This window comes from Macrobrachium rosenbergii, chromosome 4, assembly GCF_040412425.1.
Source record: "Macrobrachium rosenbergii isolate ZJJX-2024 chromosome 4, ASM4041242v1, whole genome shotgun sequence".
Lineage (NCBI taxonomy): Eukaryota > Metazoa > Arthropoda > Malacostraca > Decapoda > Palaemonidae > Macrobrachium > Macrobrachium rosenbergii.
The window spans coordinates 19,982,501-20,008,801 of NC_089744.1; the positions used below are offsets into that span (position 1 = coordinate 19,982,501).

General features: G+C 37.5%; 1 protein-coding gene across 1 annotated transcript in view; it reads left to right on the forward strand.

Annotated features, from left to right (window-relative positions):
• LOC136830940 (NK1 transcription factor-related protein 1-like) overlaps positions 1 to 23,094 on the forward strand; it is a 34,128-nt gene extending 11,034 nt beyond the window's left edge. Inside the window, exon 2 of the mRNA XM_067090902.1 lies at positions 21,456 to 23,094. Coding sequence (XP_066947003.1) covers positions 21,456 to 21,949 — 494 coding nt within the window. The 3' untranslated portion in view covers positions 21,950 to 23,094. The remainder of the gene's footprint in view (positions 1 to 21,455) is intronic.
• The last annotated feature ends 3,207 nt before the right edge of the window (positions 23,095 to 26,301 follow it).

Below are 26,301 nucleotides of genomic sequence, written 5' to 3' on the forward strand. Positions count from 1 at the left end.
AATGTATTTATATATATAAAACATACATATACATATCGTAAGTCAAGTAAATACGTGAATAGAAAATACAAGCTTATAATATCCTCTGGAAGAAATGTGTTGTATAATGCTTATAATTATCCTGATGACAGCGGCAGTAATTAGAGTAATGTTCTAATTGACACTATAAATAATTTTTGAAAATAATACTTCCATTTAATTCTCTCTCTGTCGGTTTAACCCTGTAGCTTACTCGATATATAGACGCCTATGTCTGCTCGCTCCCATGGTCTCTACATGAACCGTGAAAGTTAGTGAAGGAATATTCTGAATTTCATTCGTTTTTTTTTTCTGCATCCTAATCTTGCACATGATTGTCTGCCGTTGGTCTGAAAGTCCCCCAGTAAAAGTAAACTGGTGTTTTCAAGTTCATGAAGGCCTATAGTGAATAGGCTATTGTTATAATTGAGTAATAAAAATCCACAATTATATAGTAAATATATTACTATGTAAAAAGAACCAAAGACTTTCGAACACCTGAACGGTGTTCCTCATCAGTGTTATCAGTGTTAACACTGATGAGGAACACCGTTCAGGTGTTCGAAAGTCTTTGGTTTTTTACATAGTAATATATTTACTATATAATTGTGGATTTTTATTACTCAGGTTGTTTTTCACGAAATTGTGAATCTATTAGCATTGTTATAATTATTATGCAGAAGATGGACGCTATTCAAATGTAACAAGCCCACTGACTCGAAATTGAAGCTTCCAAAGAATATGGTGCTCCTTTGAAAGAAGTAACAGGAGGTAAAGGGAAGTACAGAGAGAAGAGATCACTTATTTAAAAAAGAAAAAGGGAATTAGCAAATTATTAAATAAATAGATAAAAATGCAAGGAAAGTATTAAAATTATGGCGGTTATGCGTTGCATCTTCGCTTGAAATTTGAAGTTCTAATTGCACGACATCCTCAAGGAATCTGCTCCACAGTCCATCTGTGTGAGGAATAAAGGAATCGAGGAGAATATATATCAAATTATCCAGTCCTGGGGTTGCTCATTATGACGCAGTTGATTGGTGAGGAAATGGCTTGGCGAATCTTCAAGCGACCTTGTATGAGAGTTGAAATGATAAATTCAGTGGGAACATGGTTTAAAGTAAAAAAAAAGTTAAGTATACCATAGTTTTACCAGACCACTGAGCTGGTTAACAGCTCTCCTAGGGCTGGCCCGAAGGATTAGATTTATTTTACGTGGCTAAGAACCAACTGGTTACCTAGCAACGGGACCTACAGCTTATTGTGGAATCCGAACCACATTACGACGAGAAATGAATTTCTATCACCAGAAATAAATTCCTCTAATTCTTCATTGGCCTGGCGGAGAGTCGAACGCTGGGCCAACAGAGTGCTAGCCGAGGGCTCTACCCACCCCGCCAATGAAGAACTAAACTAATGAGTATTGTGATTAATACCGCTCATTTTCTTGATTTATTCATGCCTGGATACCTGTACAATCTGGATATCGGCACAATCAATTCCTTGACGTGTCAAAAAGAAAGTAAATTTTTCAGAGTGAAAAAGATCGTATTCCCTGCTTTGTAGTTCACAAGAAAAGATCAATTAGAGGTAATGAAATAAGTGGAAGATGACAGTTGTTTCTAAACTCTAGGAAGGCAGAAGACATTACTGAGTTCCTAATCTTGAACTGACAGTAATGTCGACAAACTGTTCACCTTTTCAGACTATTATAGATTTTCACATTTTGTGATAAAATAAAACTACATAAAAAATTGCTATAATCGTAGGTTCTTGAAACCTAATTATTAAATGCTTTACATGATGAAGCTTCCTGCCAAAGGTACTTCAGTGAAAATTGTAAGTTATGTCATTGACACTTGGAAGAGACTTGGTAGAGCGTACTCCTTCTCACCGATGGAAAGTTTTTATCCTCGAGCTAAACCTGGACGACTACTAAGCTTTGATCAATTAGTCCTTTACTCACAACAAGCTGCAGAGTTGAAATCCTTGAACTCTCTATCCATATCTTACTTGGATTCAAATTATCACCAAAATTTAATGGATTAGCCCTTTGCCCACCTCCAGGCCCTTTGCACAATGCTTGAAAGTCTGTACTTGGGTCTGACCCCTTGTCTTCTTATACGGGGAAACAAAATTGGTGCCTAAAACTTAAGGGTAGAAATAATTGGGACGGGCTGGACTGGTGCATGTCACCGAGAGGAGGAATAAGCGCGGGATTTAACAATCACGCAAAACGACGGCAAATCACGGAAACCAGCTTGTCTGCAAAACCCCTTTCTCAAAATCATTTCACTTTCCCTTTCACCCCCTCTCAGTCTCCTGCCACACTTCCTTTCACTCTAACTCCTCGACTGTTATCATGGACATGCGATTCCTTTTTTTTTTTTTTTTTTGTAAATAAAACAGAAAAAAAGAGAACACATTTTTCACAGAGCACCATATGAAACGGCTCTCGTAACAATTCAGAACGGAGTAATACGTTTGTCGGAAACATTCGCAAAGCCGTAAAAACAGATTGCATGTAAAATGGAATCAGGTGCAAGCTAATATAAAAGAGAAAGAAAAAAGACACTGCTAAAGAACCGTGTATAATGTAAAAAAAAAAATATATAGGACAGCCGATAGCACTGTGTTATTTAGTTGTAGCGTGGGAGTACACGAACACACATCTACTCCCACATTTTATACTATTTTATATATATATATATATATATATATATATATATATATATATATATATATATATATATATATATAGATATATATATATATATATATATATATATATATATATATATAGAGAGAGAGAGAGAGAGAGAGAGAGAGAGAGAGAGAGAGAGAGAGAGAGAGAGAGAGAGAGAGCGGGGGGGAGGGAGAAAGAGTGAATTATGTGTTCCATGCTGAATTTACTTATTTTTTGTAAAAATATACGGAGTTTTGAATTTCAAACTTAGGAAAAGATTGGAGTAACCGGTACGTTTTACAGACGTGGAAACCTTTCATGTAAAGTAGTAGTATTGAAACCTATATCTGCTTTGTTTATCTAAGCTTAGCCTGCACGAAAAAGAAAAATTTTCCAATGGCTGATTCAGAAACAGGAACCAAACTAATTTCAACGATCGTAGGCCTACTGTTGGTTTGACCATTAAATTTTAGATACCAAACTTATCTAATATTGTGGATACTTATTCTGCTTCTCTATATTCGTACTTTCCTAATCGTTTTATACTATTTTACGAAAATGCAAAACTTATGTAATTGTATTGAAAATTATATATTTCATTATTTGTCTAGAACAGTATTTTTGAAAACTAAAAATATTTTCAGGAGAAATGAAAAGTTTATTATTATTATTATTATTATTATTATTATTATTATTATTATTATTATTATTATTATTATTAGCAGTAGTAGTAGTAGTAGTAGTAGTAGTAGTAGTAGTAGTAGTAGTAGGAGGAGGAGGAGGAGGAGGAGGAGGAGGAGGCGCGTAATCTATACATTTAGAACAAACTAAAATTATATGAATTTGCTGGAAGGATGACACACTATGATAACTAGGCATAAAAAGTAAAATACTACTATAAACATGAAGACAGAGCTGAAAACGAATGCATATTATTAACAAAAAAAAAAAAAAGGAAGAAAGAAATTGATAACGAAAGGAAAGTGCGATTAAAAAAAAAACCGCGCGAAGTGACCCTTTTGAAATTTATATATTTACTTTGACCACGTGCATAACACAAATGAATTAGTAGTAAAACTATAAAACTAGATTCACACTAGTTTGACGAATATTAATTTGCAGTTTTCAGAAGACGGTCATTCATCCTTTCTGCTATTATTTATATCACACCTGCTTATTTATGCGTCTGTTATGTTATCACTTCTGTAGAACATCTCTTGTTAAGTTAATGGACATTTGGCTTGTTCCATATGAAGGAATGCATATTATATTCTTAAAAAGCAACAATAACATTTGCAAGTACCTGAAATTATAACTATAAGTATAACAGGCATCGTCTGGTTAAGTATACCTTAGTTTAACCAGACCGCTGAGCTGATTGACAGCTCTCCTAGGGCTGGCCAGAAGGATTAGACTTATTTTACGTGGCTAAGAACCAGTTGGTTACCTAGCAACGGGACCTACAGCTTATTGTGGAATCCGAACCACATTTTACCGAGAAATGAATTTCTAACACCAGAAATAAATTCCTGGTGATCTCTTGGAAAACTAATTGACGTTTCGGCAGATGACAGTCCTCACTGGTACGATTCCTAAGAGATGACACTAAATGAATTGGAGTCAGAATGGGATTTAGAATATATTCATATTTTTACAATCATTACATTTGATCAAAGTAAAATTATATGAAACTTGATGATAAAATAAAATTTAGTCACCATGATAATAAATTAACATGATGTATATCACAATTCAGTTCAGTTGCACTTAAATCAACTGAATGTCTAATTTAGAAGGAAGATATTTTCACGTTGGCCACAACATTTAATGAAGATAAATTTGATGAATATGACATAAAATCAAACTCAGTTGACCAGTCGCCTTGATGACTGTTCCATATGACTTCTGATCATCAGGTAGCTATAACCTTCCTTTTCTTAAGAGGCTTATCCGCTGCTTATTTGGGTTTTAGACTGACCGTTCCTTAGTCCTTTACGTAAAGCGCCAACGATAGTATGATATTGTATATGACAATATAACATTCATATTATTATTATTATTATTATTATTATTATTATTATTATTATTATTATTATTATTATTATTATTATTATTATTATTATTATTATTATTATTATTATTATCCCAGTTTCGAGTTATTGATTACTTCTTAAGCTGGGCACACGCGTGGCGTGTGACGTGTGACGTGTGGCAGGAAACAAGTTCACTTGACATGCTGTTGTTTGGCAGCAGAGGTGTTCGACGGAATAATGATTACTCTGTCATTCTCCTCAGGCGATGTATGCTGTCCAACTCCTATAACTTTTGCCACTTTCCGGAGGAATGTAAACTATTAATAATAATAATAATAATATTATATTATTATTATTATTATTATTATTATTATTATTATTATTATTATTATTATTATATTACTCCACGGGATTGTCTACCAATAATAAATATAATAATAATGATAACATTTATTATTATTATTATTATTATTATTATTATTATTATTATTATTATTATTATTATTCATGGGATTGTATACTAATAATAAATATAATAACAATAATGATAAAATAATAATAATAATATTATTATTTTATTATTATTATTCACGGATTGTATTTATTATTATTATTATTATTATTATTATTATTATTATTAAAATAGGATTGCACACTAATAATATTATTATTAATATTATCATTATTATGACATTAATATAAATAAGTAATGATTATTATTATTATTATTATTATTATTATTATTATTATTTTATTATTATTATTATTATTATTACACGCGTGCATTCCTGTGGGAAGAACCAAAAGTTATAGGGCAGCGAACATGTCCAGAAGGGAACGGCAGAGCATACAATCATCATCATCCCGCCGAACACCTCTATACCGCAAACAACAGCACGTCAAGTCAATTACTAGTCTCCTGTCACCCCGTCGCGCCATCCCAAACAGAGCGGCGCGCGACATGTGTCGCCGCTTCAGAAATAATCAATAACTCGCTCCGGGATCCGGAGCCAAGGTAGTACATACACCGAGTGCTTAATCTCCCTCGTGAATGGAGACACCCCTTTCCCCCCAACCCCCCTTTTAGCAAAGAGGAGCCCTTGGACCAGTGTGAAATAATCGATGCGATTAAATGGGGTCCCGTTCCGAAAAGAACGATGGAAAATTCATGATTGGATTAACCCGCGGGTCTGGGCTTCGGGAGGGCCAGAAGTTGCACTCACAGCGCAGGTGGCCAAAGGCCCTCTGGTGAGGTTAGGTTAGTTAGGGAAGCCCTTTATTAGCAGCTTTCTTTTTCCTACGTGAAATGTGCGTGATTTTGTAACATGAAGAACATCGCTTTGATTCACATAAAGCTCTAGACTGAATTACATTACAACCACTCTGTAGTCTAAAGGGGCTTAGTTGCAAGCAGTTTTGCAAAACAAAGTCAGCCGCAAAGCGTGAAGAGAATGGATTATTAGCAGAGACGAATCTTTAGAGGATAAGAATTTCTGACGGATTTGGAGGACAGTTCTATAAACTGTGGCCACTGTAGTTACGCATAGACACAACCACACAATATATATCTATGTGTGTGTATGTGTGTTTAAAAACAGAATGCCGGTCAACAAATATACACTTCTTAGATTTTATATTTCATTTTTAATTACCCTACCGGCGCCAAAGTCTGTCCTTTTGGGAAACTATGCGTATGTGTGTATCAGTTGTTTTCCCTTTCCATTGGTTAGTCAAAGAAGATGCTGCTGTAAGCTTTTGCGATTTAACCACCCCTTTTCATCACTCCGTGATATTGCACCATATCTGAATGTTGAATGAATTTACAAACGAAATGTCAGCTATTACGGATGATGATGAAGATTTTTTCCACTAAAATTCTACTAAAGCTTAATCAACTGCTTCTCTTCTGGTGCGCTGCCACTGGCAATAGCAGGTAAGAAGTCACTTGCAATCATCTGGAGTAAGCTCTTCACTATAGTCTTTGTGAAAAGTTAATAACCGAGACTGAATATTTAAGAACAGAAATTCTAAAATCGGCGAAATTTCATATATTCCTGGGAACCATAATCACTGCAATAATAATAATAATAATAATAATAATAATAATAATAATAAATAATAATAATAATAATAATAATAATAATATCAAAGGAGTCTCTCGAGAAACAGTGTTGCAATACCCTTAGATTTTTGGTCAGGTTTCAAAGTCTGTTAGATGTGCAATTTGAAAATACAGGCGCTATGAAAAGGGATGTATATTTCAGTAAAATTTATGATTATAGAAGGTATTATTATTATTATTATTATTATTATTATTATTATTATTATTATTATTATTATTATTATTATAACCAATAAAGGCAGAGAAAAAGGCAGGAGTTAAGGAGACTGTATGTTACCAGTAACAATTAGCAATAATGACATAACAGCCAAGTAAATGAATTTATAAGGATATAGGAAAGTATGTGAAAAGTGCATTGGCATAGCTGAAGGTTTAAGGAAAAGTAAAAACGAAAGCTATAGTATTAATTTCCCGATAAATGTATACATAGACAGTTCGACTTCTCTTCATTTTCATTTCCAGACAATCGAAAGCTAGATTTTGTTGTCATCTCCCTCGAAAACAGCATGTCTTCAACCGTAGGATAAATTACGCAAATCCTCACACGCTTCTTTCAGAGATAAACAATAAAGAAAACAATGAAGAAAAACTACGCAGCCCGTGAAAGGCGCTAGTCGGTGTAAATGACTGCAATCGGCACACATACTTTGATGGCTGTTAACGCACTGGCTTGATCAACCTTCGTGCAATCTGAGAGCGTCTGAAAACGAGGCAAGTTCCGCCCACTTGACTCAAGCCACGCCTACTCCCGTTGGCCCCCGAAGTCCCTCCCACATTTTTACAGCATCCTTTCTGCATCGCTCAGAACTCTACGCACGTGTGTGAGATGAGAGTGATTTCGATTCTTTCCCCCCACATCACTGTACAGTAAAATAGAGATTTGTTGGGGTTTTACGATATTTTAAGAAAAGTCCAAATAGGCGTAACCTTCGTCTTAGGTTAGGCTATAGGTCTACCTCTCAAGATATTATTGCGGTAAATGTAGGCCTATGGTCTTGATTTTAGCTTTAAATAGTCCAGAAGTGAGTTAGGTCCAGTTGGCCAGGTCTTTTCCTTCTCCCCAAAGATTCGTAAAACTTAGCGCTTTCACGAAGGTCACTTTTGCCAAACATGGAAAGATTTCACCAAAGAAAAAGAAAACTGAGAATTCCAAGCGTCAAAAACGAAAAAAATAAAAAATAAACCAGCCCTTTCTTTCACTGAAATTCTACTTCGTTTATTATCTTACCCTTATTGACTTCTCTCTCTCTCTCTCTCTCTCTCTCTCTCTCTCTCTCTCTCTCTCTCTCTCTCTCTCTCTCTCTCTCTCTCTTTCTGCATGATGACAAGACTCTAATTATAAAGAATATAGACTGAAAAACGGAAGAATTTATTGAATGCAATCTTAGCCTTACAACTAATGATTTTACTACAGGATTATAATTGAAAATAATCCAAGCTCCCAGTTTCTTTCTCGTTACTTAATATTAGTAGTTGAGAAGCAAATCGTTTTTATTACTTATTTCATATATAAGAAATTATAAATAAGTCCCAGAATGATAAAAAATGGCGATGACTGGACAACAGTCAGCTAGATTGCTGATGTATTTGTAATCAAATGTCTTCATAATTCATATTCACAAATTATATATATATGTATGTGTGTGTGTTTGTGTATTATTATTATTATTATTATTATTATTATTATTATTATTATTATTATTATTATTATTATTCATACGATGAACCCTATTCACATTGACTTGAAGTTCAAGCTTCCAAAGCATATGGTGTTCATTCGAAGTGAGTAACAGAGAATAATGCAAAACGCAGAAAGGGGAGGTCAGTTATTAGAAAAAACAGATAATTCAACAAATTAATAAATAAATCAAAATGTAAGTAAAATATTAAAATGCAAGTTGAATTGCATTAGGGTATTAACCTTGCATCTTCACTTGAACTTCTGAAGTTCCATTTGCACTACATACTCTTGGAGGTGTGTTCCACAGCCCAACGGTGTGAGGAATCAAGGACCTCTGGAACTGAGAAGTTCGGTCATTTAGGGGGGGCTGGGGGCGGGGGGCAACTCCCCCCAAGACTCCAGTTGCCCCCCCAAGCCTCAACTTGCTCCCGTCACCCCACCAAGCCCCAAGAAGTAACAGCAGTTGGTTTTCCATTATTCCTACCGAAATTCAAATGTGTCATCACATTAAGTTATATCTGTCTATCTATCTATCTATTTTATGTGCTTCAAAAAGCACATAAAATAGCTCAAAAAAAAAAAAAAAACAGGTGATTAGGCTCACTTCGCTCGCCAAACCGACTTCGCCGCCCCCCGCCCCCATCAAAAATCTGAAATGACACCCCTGAGTTCGACAGCGAGGCACATTTACTACGTATTGGTACTACTGGTCAGCGAATCGGGTTACCCTCGGCAGGAAAAGGGGACCAGGGGTCAATTAGGAGTATGAAAGATCTCTTTTAAAATACAACTTACGAAAAAGTAATAAACACTGAACCATCCGTCGATGGACCAAGTCATAACTTCTAATATTAGGGAACAGAAACCTACCACCACCAACCACTCTATCCAAAAGAGATAAATCTCTGGCAGAAGCAAATAGCCACACCGGAGAAAAGTATTCTAGTGACGGAAGGACAAATTACCTAAAACAGGTCGCATTCATGTATGATGAATTACGAACAATACGTAGCTTTTGCGCGGCATTTGCTGAAACTTTCAATAGATGTTTCTCAAATGTAAGGTGTGAGTCAAAAGCTACACTTAGAACAGTTAAAAGCTTCAGACTCACTCAGTAAAGTCCCATCCACCTCAAGGGGAGGATGGGGTGGAAAATCTGTACGAGATCTGGTAATCAATAGGCCTAGCATTTTCGTTTGATTGGAGTTCAGCCTGATACCCCGCCGACTACACCGGTCACTGATCCATTTCATGTCCCGATTGAGACTAAGGGCAGCCTCATTTCTCATAAGTGGGGGCTTTACTACACAAATAAATGTTGCATCATCGGCCTACTGAACAATTTTGTTTTCCAGGCCAGCACCTGTATCACTTGTACCCACAAAAAATAACAGTGGACCAAGAACAAAACCCTGTGGAACTCCAGACGCAATGGGTCTTGGTTTACTAAAGATCTCGTCACCGGTAACTCGCTGCTGCCTACCTGTAAGGAAATCTTGAAGTAAACCTAAAACATATCCACCGACTCCAAGGTTCTGAAGTTTATAAATAAGGGCCTTGTGATTTGCTAGGTCGAAAGCAGCACTAAAATCTATTTGAATTACTCTGCACTCAAAACCCTTATCAAGGTTCTCTTGCAAGTTGCAGTGTTGAGTCTAAAAGAGCATCGCAGGCACCTAACTGCTTCCTATCAGCTAACAATTCTTTAGATTCCACATACCTACATAGCGGCTGAAAAAGAAGTGTTTCAGCAACTTTGGGAAACACAGGGAGAACAGAGATTGGCCTGCAGTTACTGCAGCCTGTAGAGATGCCACTCTTTGGAACAGGCGCTGTATTACTAAGCTTGCCCTCATCCGCAAAGACATAATAATTTATAGAATCTAGTAATCTTGGGGGACAACACGCTAAGTCACCATCAGGATCTCCACCCCAGCTGTCAAGATATACACATATGTATGTACGTGTGTGTGTGTATATATATACACGCGTGTTGTGTGTGTGTGGGTGGGTGAGTGGGTGGTTGGTGTGTTTTGCGTGCTTATGTGTGTCTGTGGGTGCTCGCGTGTGTGCGTGTATGTGTGTCGGGATGCGCAGTTCTGCTGAGAAGAATCTCAGCTTCCTGATTGACTGCAGGACGAAGACCAGCCTTAGCAGTCTCATAATATCTATTTCAAAAGGGCCATGTAACAACTCGACATTACACCGTGTTCATTTTCTAATGTAACCTGACGTTAGAACATGGTTAAAGACGTTATAATAGAATGTAAAACCGGTTATATGTGCAATATAAATAAGTGGATTAACATTTTAAAGGAAAACTAGAATCGTCTGTTTCGTAATGAGCGTAGATTCAATTCTTATTTCATATTTTGTATCACTTGGGCGTATTTTGAAGTGACTGACGACATGTGGAAGATACGCAACGAAGTTCCCAGTAGGGGTTAGTGCCGTCAGTGCACCTCATGCGGTGCACTGTAGGCATTACTTAAGGTTCTTTGCAGCGTCCCTTCAGCCCCAAGCTGCAACCCCTTTCATTCCTTTTACTGTACCTCCATTCATCTCTCTTTATTCCATCTTACTTAACACCCTCCCCTGACAATGGTTTCGTAGTGCAACTGTGAGGTTTTCCTCCTGTTACACCTTAACAATCTTTTCACTGTCAGTTTCCATTTCAGCGCTGAATGACCTCATAGGTCTCGGAGCTTGGCCTTTTGGCCATAATTCTATAATCCATTCCAACGAAGTTGACAGTGGAAATGAAATAAGAGAAAAAATATCTGCCGAATAAGAAAGGGCGTCTGGGTTTGAATCCGTACGAGTGTAGTTCCCTAAAACTTTAGATTATTTATTGATAGTGCACCTATGGTACGAAATTCCTTTGCTTTACGCGTTTAACACTATTGTCCCTTTGCCTTTCAACAGACTGCATATATGGCTACTATATATATATATATATATCAATAAATATATATATATATATATATATATATATATATATATATATATATATATATATATATATATATATATATATATATACACATATATGACTGAAATATTTTCTGTTGAAACAGAATTCCATCAAATACAGGGAGCCCTTAGAAACGCCAAAATGTGGAAAATAAAGTCTATATTTCAGAGACCAAACTGTCTCTCTCCTCGGGCAAATAGTGAACGAGAAAAAGTTACAGAAAAACCTATGGATCTTCTGGTATAAATACCGCTTTTCTGTAACTTTTCCTCATTCACTATTTGCCTGAGGACAGAGACAGTTTGGTCTCTGAAATATAGACTTTATTTTCCACACTTGGCGTTTCCATGGGCTCCTTTATATTTGATATATATATATATATATATATATATATATATATATATATATATATATATATATATATATATATATATATATATATATATATATATATATATATATATAGAAAGAGAGAGAGAATGAGTTTCACCTAGTGATGTCATCTTCAACGTATCATTGCAGCTTACAACAAAGTATGTTGGTTCATAATACTTACAACAACCTTCTTACACAAAATAAGTTGTTGTGGGCACGCTCATTGCTGGTCAGTAACAGGGTTTAAACGCTTCTTTAACACGCGCGTTGAACCTCTCAGGACTAGAAAAGTCTATACCTCGCATTCAGCAACGCCAGTAAAACGCGTCTGAAAGTTGTTTTCCATTTTCACGGGGTTGCCCGATTTGTCTCATTGTTATGTTTACTTGTTGTATACTGCGACTTTTCCACCCATCCATTTACAAGTAATGTCTCCATTTAGTATTCCTGAAATATATTATGATTAAAATCCCGAAGACTCTCTTCATATTCATTTATAAGGAACGTCACTAAGACGAAACAGATTGTCAAAATTTAGAAACAATCAAATTATTATTAAGTCCTCTGGCTTCTTAATTAAAAACTTATTTTAAATAACGGTTTTTACCATGAGATTACTTCATTTAATGCTCATATTTTTATGAAAGAGCCGTTGAAACGGGCTGTATCGAGCCCAAAAAAAAAAAAAATGCACCCAGCTGGGTGAAAAGGGGAGGAAGACTGGCGTGGCTTAATTTCGAAGGATGAATAGACCGAAGGATGAACGAATTAGAATAAAGAGAACCAGGGAAAAAGTTCTAAGCCTAGGCATCAGAAGAAAAGGTACGCGAAGAAATCTAGAGATACGCCAGATATATAAAAAAATAGTAGTTTTGGTGAAAAAGTGAATCAAAGGTTTTTGGGATGATTTGGTCCCGTGGGAGGAACGACTGAAGGTAATGATATGGGGAAAATGTCATACGATTTTGGAATTTTTGGAGGTAGGAGAAGAAAACTGAGAAGTGCTGAATTGTCTTGACAAGTAGAATGTAGAAACGGAAGGATCTTAATAACAAATCCAGGAGAGAGAGAGAGAGAGAGAGAGTAGAAGTTAAGAGTTCAGGTGAGCTATCTGTTTAAGCAGATAAAAAGGTTGACTATGTGACATACTGTATATATATATATATATATATATATATATATATATATACATACACGTTTATACATACAGTCTTTTCCATATTAGTTCTTAAGATTCAAATTGGTAAAAGCGCTATGAGAAAGGCTCTTCCGTTTTATATTCTGAAGATCCTACAAGCAAAGGATACTCAGACTTGACTCTCAAAAACTCCAGAAAAGTCTTGATATAAACAGAACTGCCTTTACTAATAATCTTCTTCTTCTTCTTCTTCTTTTTCTTCATTATTGTCATTTTCATTCAAAGTATGGACTCTGTCATAGGAAACAAGCCTAAGTGGCCAGTCACCGGCTGAAGGCACTACAAAACTAAATTCCCATAATTACGCTCTAAAAGATGAAAACGGCTCCGAAGAGCCGTATAATACCGCCATCCCACCCCCCTCCGCCGCCGCCACACCCCTACTCCCGACTAGGGCCTCGTTCGTCTGCCAAGGGTCCTTAATCCGCGAGTTACCGCTAGTCGCGTATTGCTTGAGGGTGAATGATGACCTAATCTCCGCATAACTATTAATCGTTCGTGCAATTAGTCATCCAATGGCCGGAATGCTTTGTCTGTGAGTTACTGATCAGCCTTGCGAGTAGTATTAATGAACGCCATTATCGTGCCATTAATATTAATTCACGTGGGCTCGATTTTTTTTTTATTATGAATGGAGCGAACAGTAGCGTTGTACGGCAATGAATGGGGGTTTCTGGGGTTGTAAAGGAATGAATTACAGTTGTTAGGTAAAACAATTAAGGTTGGGAGGAAGCGAGAGAATGGTAAATTGATCAATGGAAGATATAAGGGAATTGCAAGCTAATTGTTAGACGCAGTAATGACATGAACTGATTACGAAACTTATGAATTAATTAGTGAAGTTATGTATCATTTCTCATTGATTCAAATGCGGTATTTGAGAAATGTTATAGATAATTTTGAAGGGCGTTATTTTAGTCGTTTATTTCGGAGGCTCAATTGATATTTCAGTCCTCAAAAACACCTACAAATCCAGAGGGTATCCTGTGAACCAAAAAGGGATCGAACAATTTTTCACAGAATACCAGTAAACTGGTGACCTGTCAGTCACCAGTGTTAAGGATCGCAAATAAAAAACACAAACGATGATCGCTGGAATTCTTCACACATTTTTATTTTACGCCTGTGTGGTGTTGCTCCAATAAAAGTATACAAAATAAAAAAAAGGAATACGTCAAAACTTAATTTACATCATAAAAGCCTTTAAACCACTGTGTAAGTGAGAGAGCTCGTCTAACACACTCTTAATCTCATTTGTTTATTTATATCATTGTCAGAGTCTGGCCAGTCAGTTTCGGCTTCGTCGTCCGTATTTTACAATGAAACCTCCTAAATGCCGCTTAGTTGATTAGATGCCTTTTTTTCGTGTTAGACTTTATTTCCCAACTGTTGGGGATTTTTTTTTTTTTTTACCATTCTCAGCAACAATTCCGTTTTTCAAGCAAATTGTTTTGAAATGGGTTGTTTAGGCAAAATAAGGGGACACAGTGGAAAAGTCAAAATACCTGGCATAACAGCGACGTATCCAAAATTACTTCTGGCTAATTTAATTTTGTTTTCCAGTTACATAACTGATAAAAATCAGTGACCAAAAAATAACTGCACTGTGTACTGTCAGTGACCACCTGCTCCACACACGCGAGCTATCTATCGTTATCTTTACACCATCCTTACTAATTCATCTATTCTTATGCAAAAGTAAAAAAAAAAAAAAAAAAAAACTGGACTTGAAACTAAATTTATTATGATTTTCGTGTTTTGTTCCTCCGACCCGCGAAGCCTTTTCACATCTAGATTACACCTTTGTAGTGCCTAATATGTCAAATTTCACGGTGATTTTCATCCAGATCTCTAATGTTTAACAGTGTGGTGTTGTTTTGACCTCAAACGAATAATAAATTGGTGAGACCTGGTAACTATCCTCAAATTCCTTCAGCAATTTTCGAATTTTTTTTTTTTACCACAGCAGAATTTTTCTACTGCTCATATAAGCAACACCCGCCCCCCCCCTCCCCGCCCCCGTCCTGTTCTGGGTTTGCCCACTTCTTTCTCTTTGCTATGTTGTCATTTCCTGTGACTATGTGCAATTCTGCATCTGTTCAGCAATGGAATCTTCCGAATCTTGCAAACGAGCGATTTCTCTTTCATAGAAACATTCTTTTAAAACACCGTTCTTTCACCAACCTCTTACCATCTTCTCAAGCGATCGAAATTTTCAAACCAAGAGGCCAGAGGCTGACAACAGACTGCACTCTGAACCACTTCATCCACCCCAGGTCACACCGTGAGTTCAGAAGACACCTAAGTACATCGCAAAAGGCTGCGTTACCGCCACCGCAAATATACCCAGCCAGAGACCCCTCTGAGAACACATCGGCAGGGCTCACTCTATTTCCCTACTGGTAATTCATTTACTGCAGGAAAGACTAAACCTCGGTAGTTGTTAGACTTAACTTATAACGAAGCTGAGTTTTTTTTTTTTTTTTGAGTCTTATACCAGAAATACGAGCTGCAACCGAGAGATTGAGGGTGAAAGTTGCACCCTGACTGATCTAGAGGCCGATTTCCTTACCAGTATTGTTGTTCCAAACTCTGGTCTTTCTACGGATGTATCTGTTTTAAATTACCTCGCTTACTCCTTACGGAGTTACATAAAGAAATGAAGAAAGACGTCGATGGAGAGAGAGAGAGAGAGAGAGAGAAAGGGGGAGAGAGATTTAAGTATTCAGAAGTTTCAGTAAGAGGAAATTTTGTAGAAGAACGAGAGAATAGTTGACGTTCTTTGACATTTCTGCGAAGACGGAGCGCCCGGATATATCGCTTGAGTTCCACAACTCCCATTTACTTGCTTCTCGCTGTCAAAAGTTCCCTTATGATAAAAATCCCTGATATATAAATATGCAGTACGGTTCTTAGGTAATACTAACAGAGGGCACCGGACAGACTAAACTAGGGTGTCAAACAAAAGGTCTGCAGGATTTTTCTCCTTTGTGTACAAACGGGCCAATTGTCACTTGGGATTAGGGGAATTATTAGAAATACTGACGTGGATGAGATAGAAAGGGTTGGGTCGGAAGGTGAAGAGGGAAGGTGGAGTTTTTGTAGTAGTGTGATATGGTGAGGGGAAAAATAAAAAAAACCTTCATCAAATTTTTTTATCGTAAGTAATTACTTTTATCTTATGTTCCGAACTTGATGTAGCGAAGATAGCCAAATCTAGGAAGAGCAATATCGTAGATTAAAAAAAAAAAAAATTTTCTGACGTTGTCGTTGTCATCGAGAAAATCCAAAGGTTAATGAAAGATAAGAGAGAGAGAGAGAGAGAGAGAGAGAGAGAGAGAGAGAGAGAGAGAGAGAGAGAGAGAGAGAGAAGATGGGAGCGGAGAGAAAGGAGGGATGAAAGGATGGCGGATGTGATTAAGGAAAAGCGTCAGAAGCAAGGTACAATTAATGAAGTCCTCTTAATAAGGACAATATATTGAATAAATCCTAAATGAAGAACAACCTGTGATTCGCATCTTCTTACGTGCAGCGTTCAATTTTACATTTTTGTGTTGATTCTCATTTCCCATTATGCATAACGTTATTTTTTTTTTATAGAATTTACATGGGATCCGCAAATTATTATTATTATTATTATTATTATTATTATTATTATTATTATTATTATTATTATTATATCAGCCCTTTAGAAATAACGGCAATATCTAAGCAATTTTACAATTACATCGTGCAAAAGATTAAATATATCATGCTGCTCTGCATTTTCATGTTGAAGATTTTGTAGTGGTCCAACGTAGAGTTCGTTCCGCACAGACTTTCCGGTTATTACGCATGCGCGCACGCAAAAATAAATATATGGATATACATTCTGTTTAATATAATAACTGAGTAAAGCCGAAACACGGCAAATATTTTTTTTTTCTTTTGCAAATTTAATAAATCTCCAAGTGGAGACATGAGTATGTAATCTGGTGCACAGATGTTTAGTAAAATTTGCATGAAAGCGGCTTAATATTTTAGGCTTGAAGAACAAAAGAGGAAAAATCGTTCTGTTATATAAACACGCACAAATGAGGCAAATCATCACGCATGTAAACAAATGAACGAAATTCATCATCTACTGATTCCCTGTTTCGGCCAGGCATGCGCTTTCTGTAACTATTAAAACACACTGCCTATATCAGGTGAGTTTCAGTGTCTTAATCCAATAAGCACATCTCACATAAAATGTCTGCCCTTTGGAAAACACTATTCTTATTAACTGTTTTCGCGTTAGTAATCCCAAGGGTTGCCGTACAACCAAATACTGTATATATTTAGAAATGAGTGAAAAGCTAGAATTAACGCAATTACGTGATTACTCACGACACATCGGGCGAGAAGGGGGCCGGGGTCCGGACGTGCTGTTAAAATTCATAAGGCTGATTCCTTTTTTGGCCGCGATCGTAAAGATGGGGACTGAATTAGTTTTTGAGGCGTTGGCCAGCATCTTTGGTTCACTGGCTCCGTAAGGCGATAAAGACGTTCCCCGGGCCTTGTGGTACAGTACTCCCTGAAGGTCCGCTCATTTATGTGTTGGCAAAGAGAACGCCGTGTAATTATCAGTTGCCAATCCATCCGCCTGCCGAAAAGGTTTTCCTTTGCGTGAGGAATAATGGCGCCATTATATACGCAGTCAATCTCTCCTCCAGCAGTTTTTCATGACTGGAGAGGGAATCGTTGTCAGTTCTGGTGTTGTTTAAGATAATATGAACGGTCTCAAAACCTGCGACGTTGTTAAATAACCTGTACATACTCAGAGTTGCAACGTCTTCGTTGATTTCGGTTGTTTTAAGGACGTCGACGAAAGCGACGGCTGATTCCAGAGAACAGCCTGAGGCGATGTAGAGGATAAAGATATGTAGGACCTAGGCATCCTACAATATTCGGGAGGTCACCTGGGATATTGAGCCGTTACCGGCTTCTATAGGTTCAAGAGCCCGTGAAAGCATAAAGCTAGCTCACTCTACAACATAATTTATGCATTCGTCTCTTTCCATTGTGGCATATACATAGCAGATTTATCATCCTCCATAAGAGAGATGATAAAATTGTCACCACCTGTAAGTGTCCCAAGTTTTCCAATGCGAAAGTTCCTCATTGGACGGGTTGGTATCGCTCTCGGCTAGCACTCTGCTGGGTACGCGTCGATTCTCCGACCGCCCCATGAAGAATTAGAGAAATTTATTTCTGGTGATAGAAAGTCATTTCTCGTTATAATGTGGTTCGGATTCCACAATAAGCTGTAGGTCCCGTTGCTAGGTAACCAATTGGTTCTTAGCCACGTAAAATAAGTCTAATCCTTCGGACCAGCCTTAGGAGGGCTGTTAATAAGCTCAGTGGTCTGGTTAAACTAAGGCATACTTAACTTTTTCCAATGCGAAATAGACATTGATCGGCATATCTTTGTACTAAATATATGATAATCGATGTGGCCGTACATGCAGAAATTAAAAATAGAAATAAGGCAAAAAGAGAAAATTAGCAAAGAAATGTGGTTGGTCGAGATGGATCTACGCGATCTCCCGGTAAGCTTCGCAGGCGGTCAGAGTCTCCAGGGCTTGCAAAGCACCTTCTCCTGAAGGGAAAACGCAGTCGGAGGTTACTTGGATATTCCATTGTAGAAACAGTATTTCGATAAGGATAGCCATGGGGCAGTGGCTGAATAACTGTTGGCAGAAGATCAGCAAATACCGTCGGATAGACACAATTATCGTCTTTTCCTCAACGTGTTTGAGCATAAGAAATAGTACCGAAAATTAGTGTGTGTTAGTGTGTGTGTGTGTGTGTGTGTGTGTGTGTGTGGTCAGGTCGACAATGGTACCTCGTTCTGATTAGGGGGCCATTGTTCGCTTCCCACTACCGGACATCATAATTTCTTCATGTTTCTTGCACTTGGATCTTAAGGCTTCGTAGTAACAAGCGTATCCAAAAAGCGCGAAGAATTCGAGAAGTTAAGAGGGCATTGTGACTATTACAATTATATATATATATATATATATATATATATATATATATATATATATATATATATATATATATATATATATATATATATATATATATATACTGTATATATATATTACATACATGTTTATACCTCAGGTAATTATGTTCATATTTTCTTCAATTTTTGTCTATCTTTACATTTTATAGCTACGGCTATGTATATTATCTTTCTTTCCCATTTCTTTCCCCTAACTAATTTCTCTGTCTTTCGGTCTTCGATTGCGTAATTAAGAAAAAAAAACAGCTTCGTTATTATAAGAAAAGAGGAATTCGCATATTCGTGTTTTATCTTTACCTAAATACTACCACCATTGTTATTACCATTGCAAAGTACGACTCGAACATAACGCCAAGACTGACCGAAGCCTTGCAACTCATCAGACTTTCCAAGTGGCAATTAGAAAGACTCAAGGCTCCAAAGGAACGCGGAGTCATCGCTTCCTGATTACGTTGGTTGCAACAGTTACTACTTTGCACAATGTATAAAAGTGTATCAAAAGCGGTCTAGTTCTGAAGTCTTTCAACGCGAAGCAAAGGCAGCAATTAGCGAGGGATTTCAAAGGACCAGTTGGAGGAACTCGCTGAGAATTGAAGTGTTCAAACAATCTCTATTTTAATAGTAAGCTTTACTTCATATACCCTTATATACATTCATATATATACATTATATATATATATATATATATATATATATATATATATATATATATATATATATATATATATATATATATATATATATACTTATTCATGTGTGTGTGCGCATGGTCTCGACACAAAGCGGTATAGGATAGGATAGGACCTGGATTAGAATCCAGGATGAAATAAGAGCAATCTGTGCACCTTCCGCTAAAAGTCAATAAGCTTTTTTGACTCACTAAATAACCAGCGAAATAATGTACGCGTTGCCCAATCTACTGTATTAAGTTACAGCGTTGTGTCGCATTTACGTAGCTGTGTTTATGTATTCGACTGACTGAATTATGATAATCCGTCTATGAAGCCAAGCACTCGAACACTTTCAGCTATTCAGCGCTTAAGACAGTCAAAACAGGGAGTCGGGGTGGTTGCTTAGCGAAGTTGAAGAGAGGACCACGGAATGGAGGTTAAGTAAACGGCAAAAACTTTGAGAGCAGCTAGGGACCGAAAGGGCGCTGCAAACAAACTTTCGTATTGCCTACAGTGCACCGAGTGAGGTGCACTGACGGCGGTACAGGTTGTATAAGTAATTGCAGATATTTATGCAACTCTATATAATGTAACTCAACTTGGGTAACTAAAAACATTTTTATTTGAGTAACGAAGATAGTCTACGGATGATAAAGTCGAAGTTTAAAAATACGTCGTCCAGAGAGGGCTGACCTCTCTCACTACAGCCCAGATTTTGGGAGCAGAATGACGGAACCTCGATCCGAATTTCTACATGGACAGCGTCGTCCTTAGGATCGTAACTTGCCGTCTTTGCTGTTTCACATATCATAATTTTTTTTTATAGTATGGCTACGTTAGTTTGTTTACATACTGTAAAGGAATACCATGTTTATTGGAATTAAACAAAAGTCAGCAAAATGTATGAGTGCTTGTACTCTTTGCATTGTCAGTGTTCTGTTGTCTTTATATAAAAAGTAAATTTATGAAGAATTGGTAATCAGATACCAGATTAGTTCATTCGCATTTGTGTCTGAAACCTATACGCAGTACCACTGTGTTTCAAGAAGCATCCCAAAAAATCATAGCCACTGAATCTGGTCCTTGGCCATGAATGTGAATTCATGTTTACTGCGTTTTCAGTTCAAGTATCTGCAGCTCAGTGACTTAATGTGGTGACCTTTGACTAGACAAATTTTTTGAGAATACTGAAGGTTGCCAACTGTGCTTAGAGATTAAACATGATATGACATAGGCAACCCCGTCTTCAGATTTTTTCTTGTTAGTGCTCGCGGCTTTTTCTTTGTCGATTATCGGTCCTCGAACCGACTATAGGCCTATTCTTATTTTAACAATACGGACACAGCAGGTTTTTATTTTTTTTAATATCAAACAATAAAACTGCGAGTTTTATCCATAGCAATTATGGTTTTATTTTCCACACGTATATTTTTAGATGCATAATATTTTTATTCAAAGTTAAAACTTTTATATTTTTAATTTTAATATTTACTTACTTTATAAAAATATTATTACAGCTATTAACTAGCTAGTATTTTGCTGGAGATGGAAGTCAGCGAGCCAAAGTTAAAACTTTGTGCAAATATTTTTCATATTGTTTTAGTTTTGCTTCTATATTTATCTATTTGTTTGTTTATTTACTCTACAGTTTGCTCGGATTCGGGAGACGAAGGCGACAGCCACAGCGGGTCAAAAGAAGACGGCGATGGCTCCGGAGGGCGCATGCGCGGCGGCGGCGGCGGCGGCGGCGGCAGCTCGGGCAGTGGGTCGGGAGGCGGCAAGCCCCGAAGGGCACGGACGGCCTTCACCTACGAGCAGCTCGTGTCCCTCGAGAACAAGTTCAAACAGACGCGCTACCTGAGCGTCTGCGAGCGGCTGAACTTGGCCCTGGCGCTCAACCTGACGGAGACTCAGGTCAAGATCTGGTTCCAGAACCGCCGCACGAAGTGGAAGAAGCAGAACCCCGGCTGCGACGTCAACACGCCCACCCAGCCGCCCAGCCCACCAATTTCGGCTTTCCCCGGGAGCATGTTGCCACCCCCTCCGCCGCCTCTTCTCTGTCCAGCTCCTCTTTCCTATCGCGGTCCTCTTCCTCCTCACACTCCTCTTGCTGCGCTTTATCTGCATCATCTAGCCCGCTGATAAAAGGAAAAACCTCTCTCTCTCTCTCTCTCTCTCTCTCTCTCTCTCTCTCTCTCTCTCTCTCTCACAGATGCATCATACTCATCAATTTTCATTCCATACGATGACCACAATACACATACCATAGTGTAAGTCGATGTGCGTTGATTTATTCGCAATTTAACATCTTTAGGTATACCAGCAACGGCCTTTTTTCCCAAAAGTTTTTAATAACGATTGACAAAAGCATCCTCATTTCAGTAAGGAGACAAATTACTCTCTCTCTCTCTCTCTCTCTCTCTCTCTCTCTCTCTCTCTCTCTCTCTCTCTCTCTCTCTCTGCAAGCTCGCCACTGAATTACTGAGCTAAAGGTTTTGCAAAGACAAGTCCTCATTCTAAAACTGAGCTAACGAACATTTACCAATATAACTGCATCGTTTTCTTTTCTGTCCTGAAGAGTCCCCACTTCTCTTGCTCGTGGCTTTTCCAGTTCATTTTTTTATGCATTCATACAGGTTGCTACCGTCTTTCACTGCAACAGGCAAACAACCCAACAATTCTTATGTTTACAAGGGTATCTGTCACCTGTCTTTTGTCTAAAACTTCTAGCTCTTCATGATTCGAAATAGTTCATCATTTTGGCATCAATTCAATTCTTTCCCCTGAATTTGATATGGAACTTTTATTTGAATACACAAAGATTTGTTAAGCATACTTAAACAAAGCCACTTAGCCTCAAGAGAGAGAGAGAGAGAGAGAGAGAGAGAGAGAGAGAGAGAGAGAGAGAGACGCTGTATCTACGGACTCGTAAAACAACTCGAGATTTATCAGTGGCGGGTATTCCAGCCAGGATTTCATAACCGCACCCCCAGAATACGAAGGCCCAGAAACATCACATCAGCATATCATTAGAAGACCGAGAATGGATTTCACTTGTACATATCATTGTATTTATCAAATGGTTCCTATATCTATATAAGATGTACAGCAATGCTATGATATATCTTTCTCTTGGTATGTAAGGACAACACAGATAATATATTGTTTTTTCTGTATATAGAATGTACAGCATACCTTTAAGAGTATATCATTTGATTATATGGGTGATATATGTCGATTATATTTGCCCCGTTCCTGTGTATATAAGAGTAATATATGTTGTTTTTAAAGAAGGTCGTTTTATTGCGCTTGTGTTCACGCTTTCGGTATATGACGTTTTATTATGAGGTTTTACATTTTACATGCATTTTTTATTTTATAAGAAGAGAAGTTGCGAGCCCAGCGCCCCTGTTCATCTTTCGTGATGCCACGCAGACTGAATAACCTCCGAAACCTAACGACAGTTATGTCTCGATCTGAAGATCTGAATGGCATAATCGTGTTTCTAGAGCCAATCACGCTATCCACTCGACCATGGGTTAAAGAGGCAATTCGAGAGAATGTTCAGATTTTCGCCGATCGCCCAATAAATATTTCATCGGAAGGGGACCACGCCAGGTGAGGTTACCTGTAACTCCGCTGCCGAAATTCCCAGTGACTGGTTGTCGTAAATGACAAAACTCAATTAAGTTGCACCCATTTTGTTTTTACGGGAGGCATTTGTATCCGAACGAGGAACGAGCCGAAAGACTTCCTTGGATATCTGAAGGCTCCCAATTAACAGAAACTCTCCGTTGCTCTGGGAGCGACTTGTTTTGTATGGAGGGATTGGATTAATCTCTGGAACATTGTACTCTGAGCCGGAGGTAAGTTAAGCCATCTTTAATTTCGAGTGAAAAATAGATGTAACCTGTCTAACCCTTTCCACTGATTCCATCTATTTAACATTGCTACACAGACTTCCTCTGTGTTCCTGGACTTCGAGCAGTTTATATATCTTACCCTCACGCCTTTCCGTGGATTGCTTTTATCAGAGGCATGTCATTTTACAGGGACCTTTGGTCATTCTTAATATAACGTTTGTAGGATTTTGATATTCTGATGTCTTTCGTTTGCTTGTTTCATTTATTTGTTTTTATTTTGTTTTCCTGTTTTCTCGAAGTTAGTATACTGGTTATAAGTGCATCTCACTCATTACGGACTTTAATGATATTGTATAAGGTCATTGTCATCATTATTATGATAATTGGAAACAAAAATGAAAAGTATTCCTAAATATCAAGTTAACTTACAAACATGATCAAAAATGTTGTCCTGAACGCTGCGGGAAAAAGGTCTTAATCAGGGCTTCTTCATCTGGTGTCATTTTATGCATTCACTCGTAACAGAAAGACTAAATTTGAGATTTTGTAACTTCTCCTTGACCCCGGTCTCCCGTCAACCCCTCCCCTCCCACCCGCTGCTCCCCGTCTTGGAATTCTGGGGGCGGTTTTCTTGATTTCGTTCATAAAAGACCATACTCGTGAAGTAACGAAAAGAAAAAGTTAGGTAGGAATTTTATTTAACACCGTACCTAAATCTAATTTCATTATTGGCTGATATCAAAATGGCTCTGTCTAAGGCTTCAAATATTTGTTTTATCTTTTGAGGACATAAATCGTTGAAAAAATCAACTACGAAACAGATTCAGAGATTCCTCAACTAATCAAGCAATTTCATCTAAGAAAAGAATACTGTGTCTGAAAAAGTTACATGTTATTTTGAGTGCTTCTCTGAGTGGTGGGCTTGAGGTGACCTATCGTCTTTGTCTTCGAAGTTCAATTGAATATAACTGCTCTCTCTCTCTCTCTCTCTCTCTCTCTCTCTCTCTCTCTCTCTCTCTCTCTCTCTCTGTCAGTATATATGTATATATATATATATATATATATATATATATATATATATATATATATATATATATATATATATATATATATATATATATATATATATATATATATATATATATATATAGATCTTAAATAATATAATGATTTATATGTATATATATACGCTGTGTGTGTTATCACAAAGATCTCAGATAAACAAACCTAGTGTGAACTAAGACCACCAGGCTGAACTATGCAATAATTACATAGTTTTCCGGTTGCCATTGGTAAGTCCAGGGCATCTAGAAATCTTAAATGGGATGAGCAGTTTCACACCAACGCTCTACTGAATTTCTTTGCCACCGAGGTCACTTTCATTTGAAATGGCAGATTCGAGCTCGAGATCATTCGGAACACACGAAAAGTGCGGAAGATCACTTTGTGTCACTGTACGAGTGGAACTTGAGATAAAAGAGAGTTGAGCTATGTAAACTTTATCACGTTTGCAAAAGCATTCTCTTAAGTATTTCACTGTTTGCTGTGATACGAGTTAAGTATACCTTAGTTTTACCAGACCGCTGAGCTGATTAACAGCTCTCCTAGGGCTGGCCCGAAGGATTAGACTTATTTTACGTGGCTAAGAACCAACTGGTTACTTAGCAACGGGACCTTCAGTTTATTGTGGAATCCGAACCACATTATAGCGAGAAATGAATTTCTATCACCAGAAATAAATTCCTCTAAATCTTCATCAGCCGGCCGGGTAATCGAACTCCGGCCCAGCAAGTGCCAGTCCACAGCTCTACCGACTCATCCAACGAAGAGCTTTTTTTGCTGTGATACGGATTACCAATTTAACAGTCTGATACATTCAGCCGTTTCAAAACTATAGTCTGTTCAATCTTACGAGTGTTATTGATATTGTTATTATCAGGCTCTTTGTTCACCTCACCATAACCAGCGCAGAGGAAATCGACGCAGCCTCCCCTCGTAATGGCACTGTAACCAAAGGGGTCACCACACAAGCACAATCCGAGAAACGACCGGAGCGTTAACAAGTCTCATTAAGCTTCGTAAAATAACTATAACAAAACAAGCCTCGGTAGTTCGAGTCGAATGACGAGGGGTTGCGAGCGGTGTTAAATACGTCATCGGGCCTCAAATGACCTCGTCCCCCGGGGAGAGGGAGGGAGGACACCCGAGAATGATCCTGGGACCATGAAATGGGAGGGAGGAGATGGGAAAGGAGAAGAAGGCAGAAGTAAAAAGGGCGTGAGAGGTGAACGTCACATAAAAAAAAAAAAATTACAATTACTGGCTTTCTTTATTTCATCGCATCTCGTCTTTATAGTACAAGATGTATATAGATACAACGAAAGGAAATTGACATAGGACGGTAATAAAAGCAACAACTGTACTTACACTAATAGTGTTTTTGTTGATGATCAAAGGGAATGATAAGCAGGAGAGAAACGGATAATATAAGGAAAAATGGCAGGGAAGAATAAATGCTGAACGAGCATGACAGAATGAGACAGGCCATGTTAAGGGGTAATGAGGTAGAGAAACAAAGAGAGAATGACGGAGATGAAAAGAGCATGATATAAAATAGAACAGAGAATGATA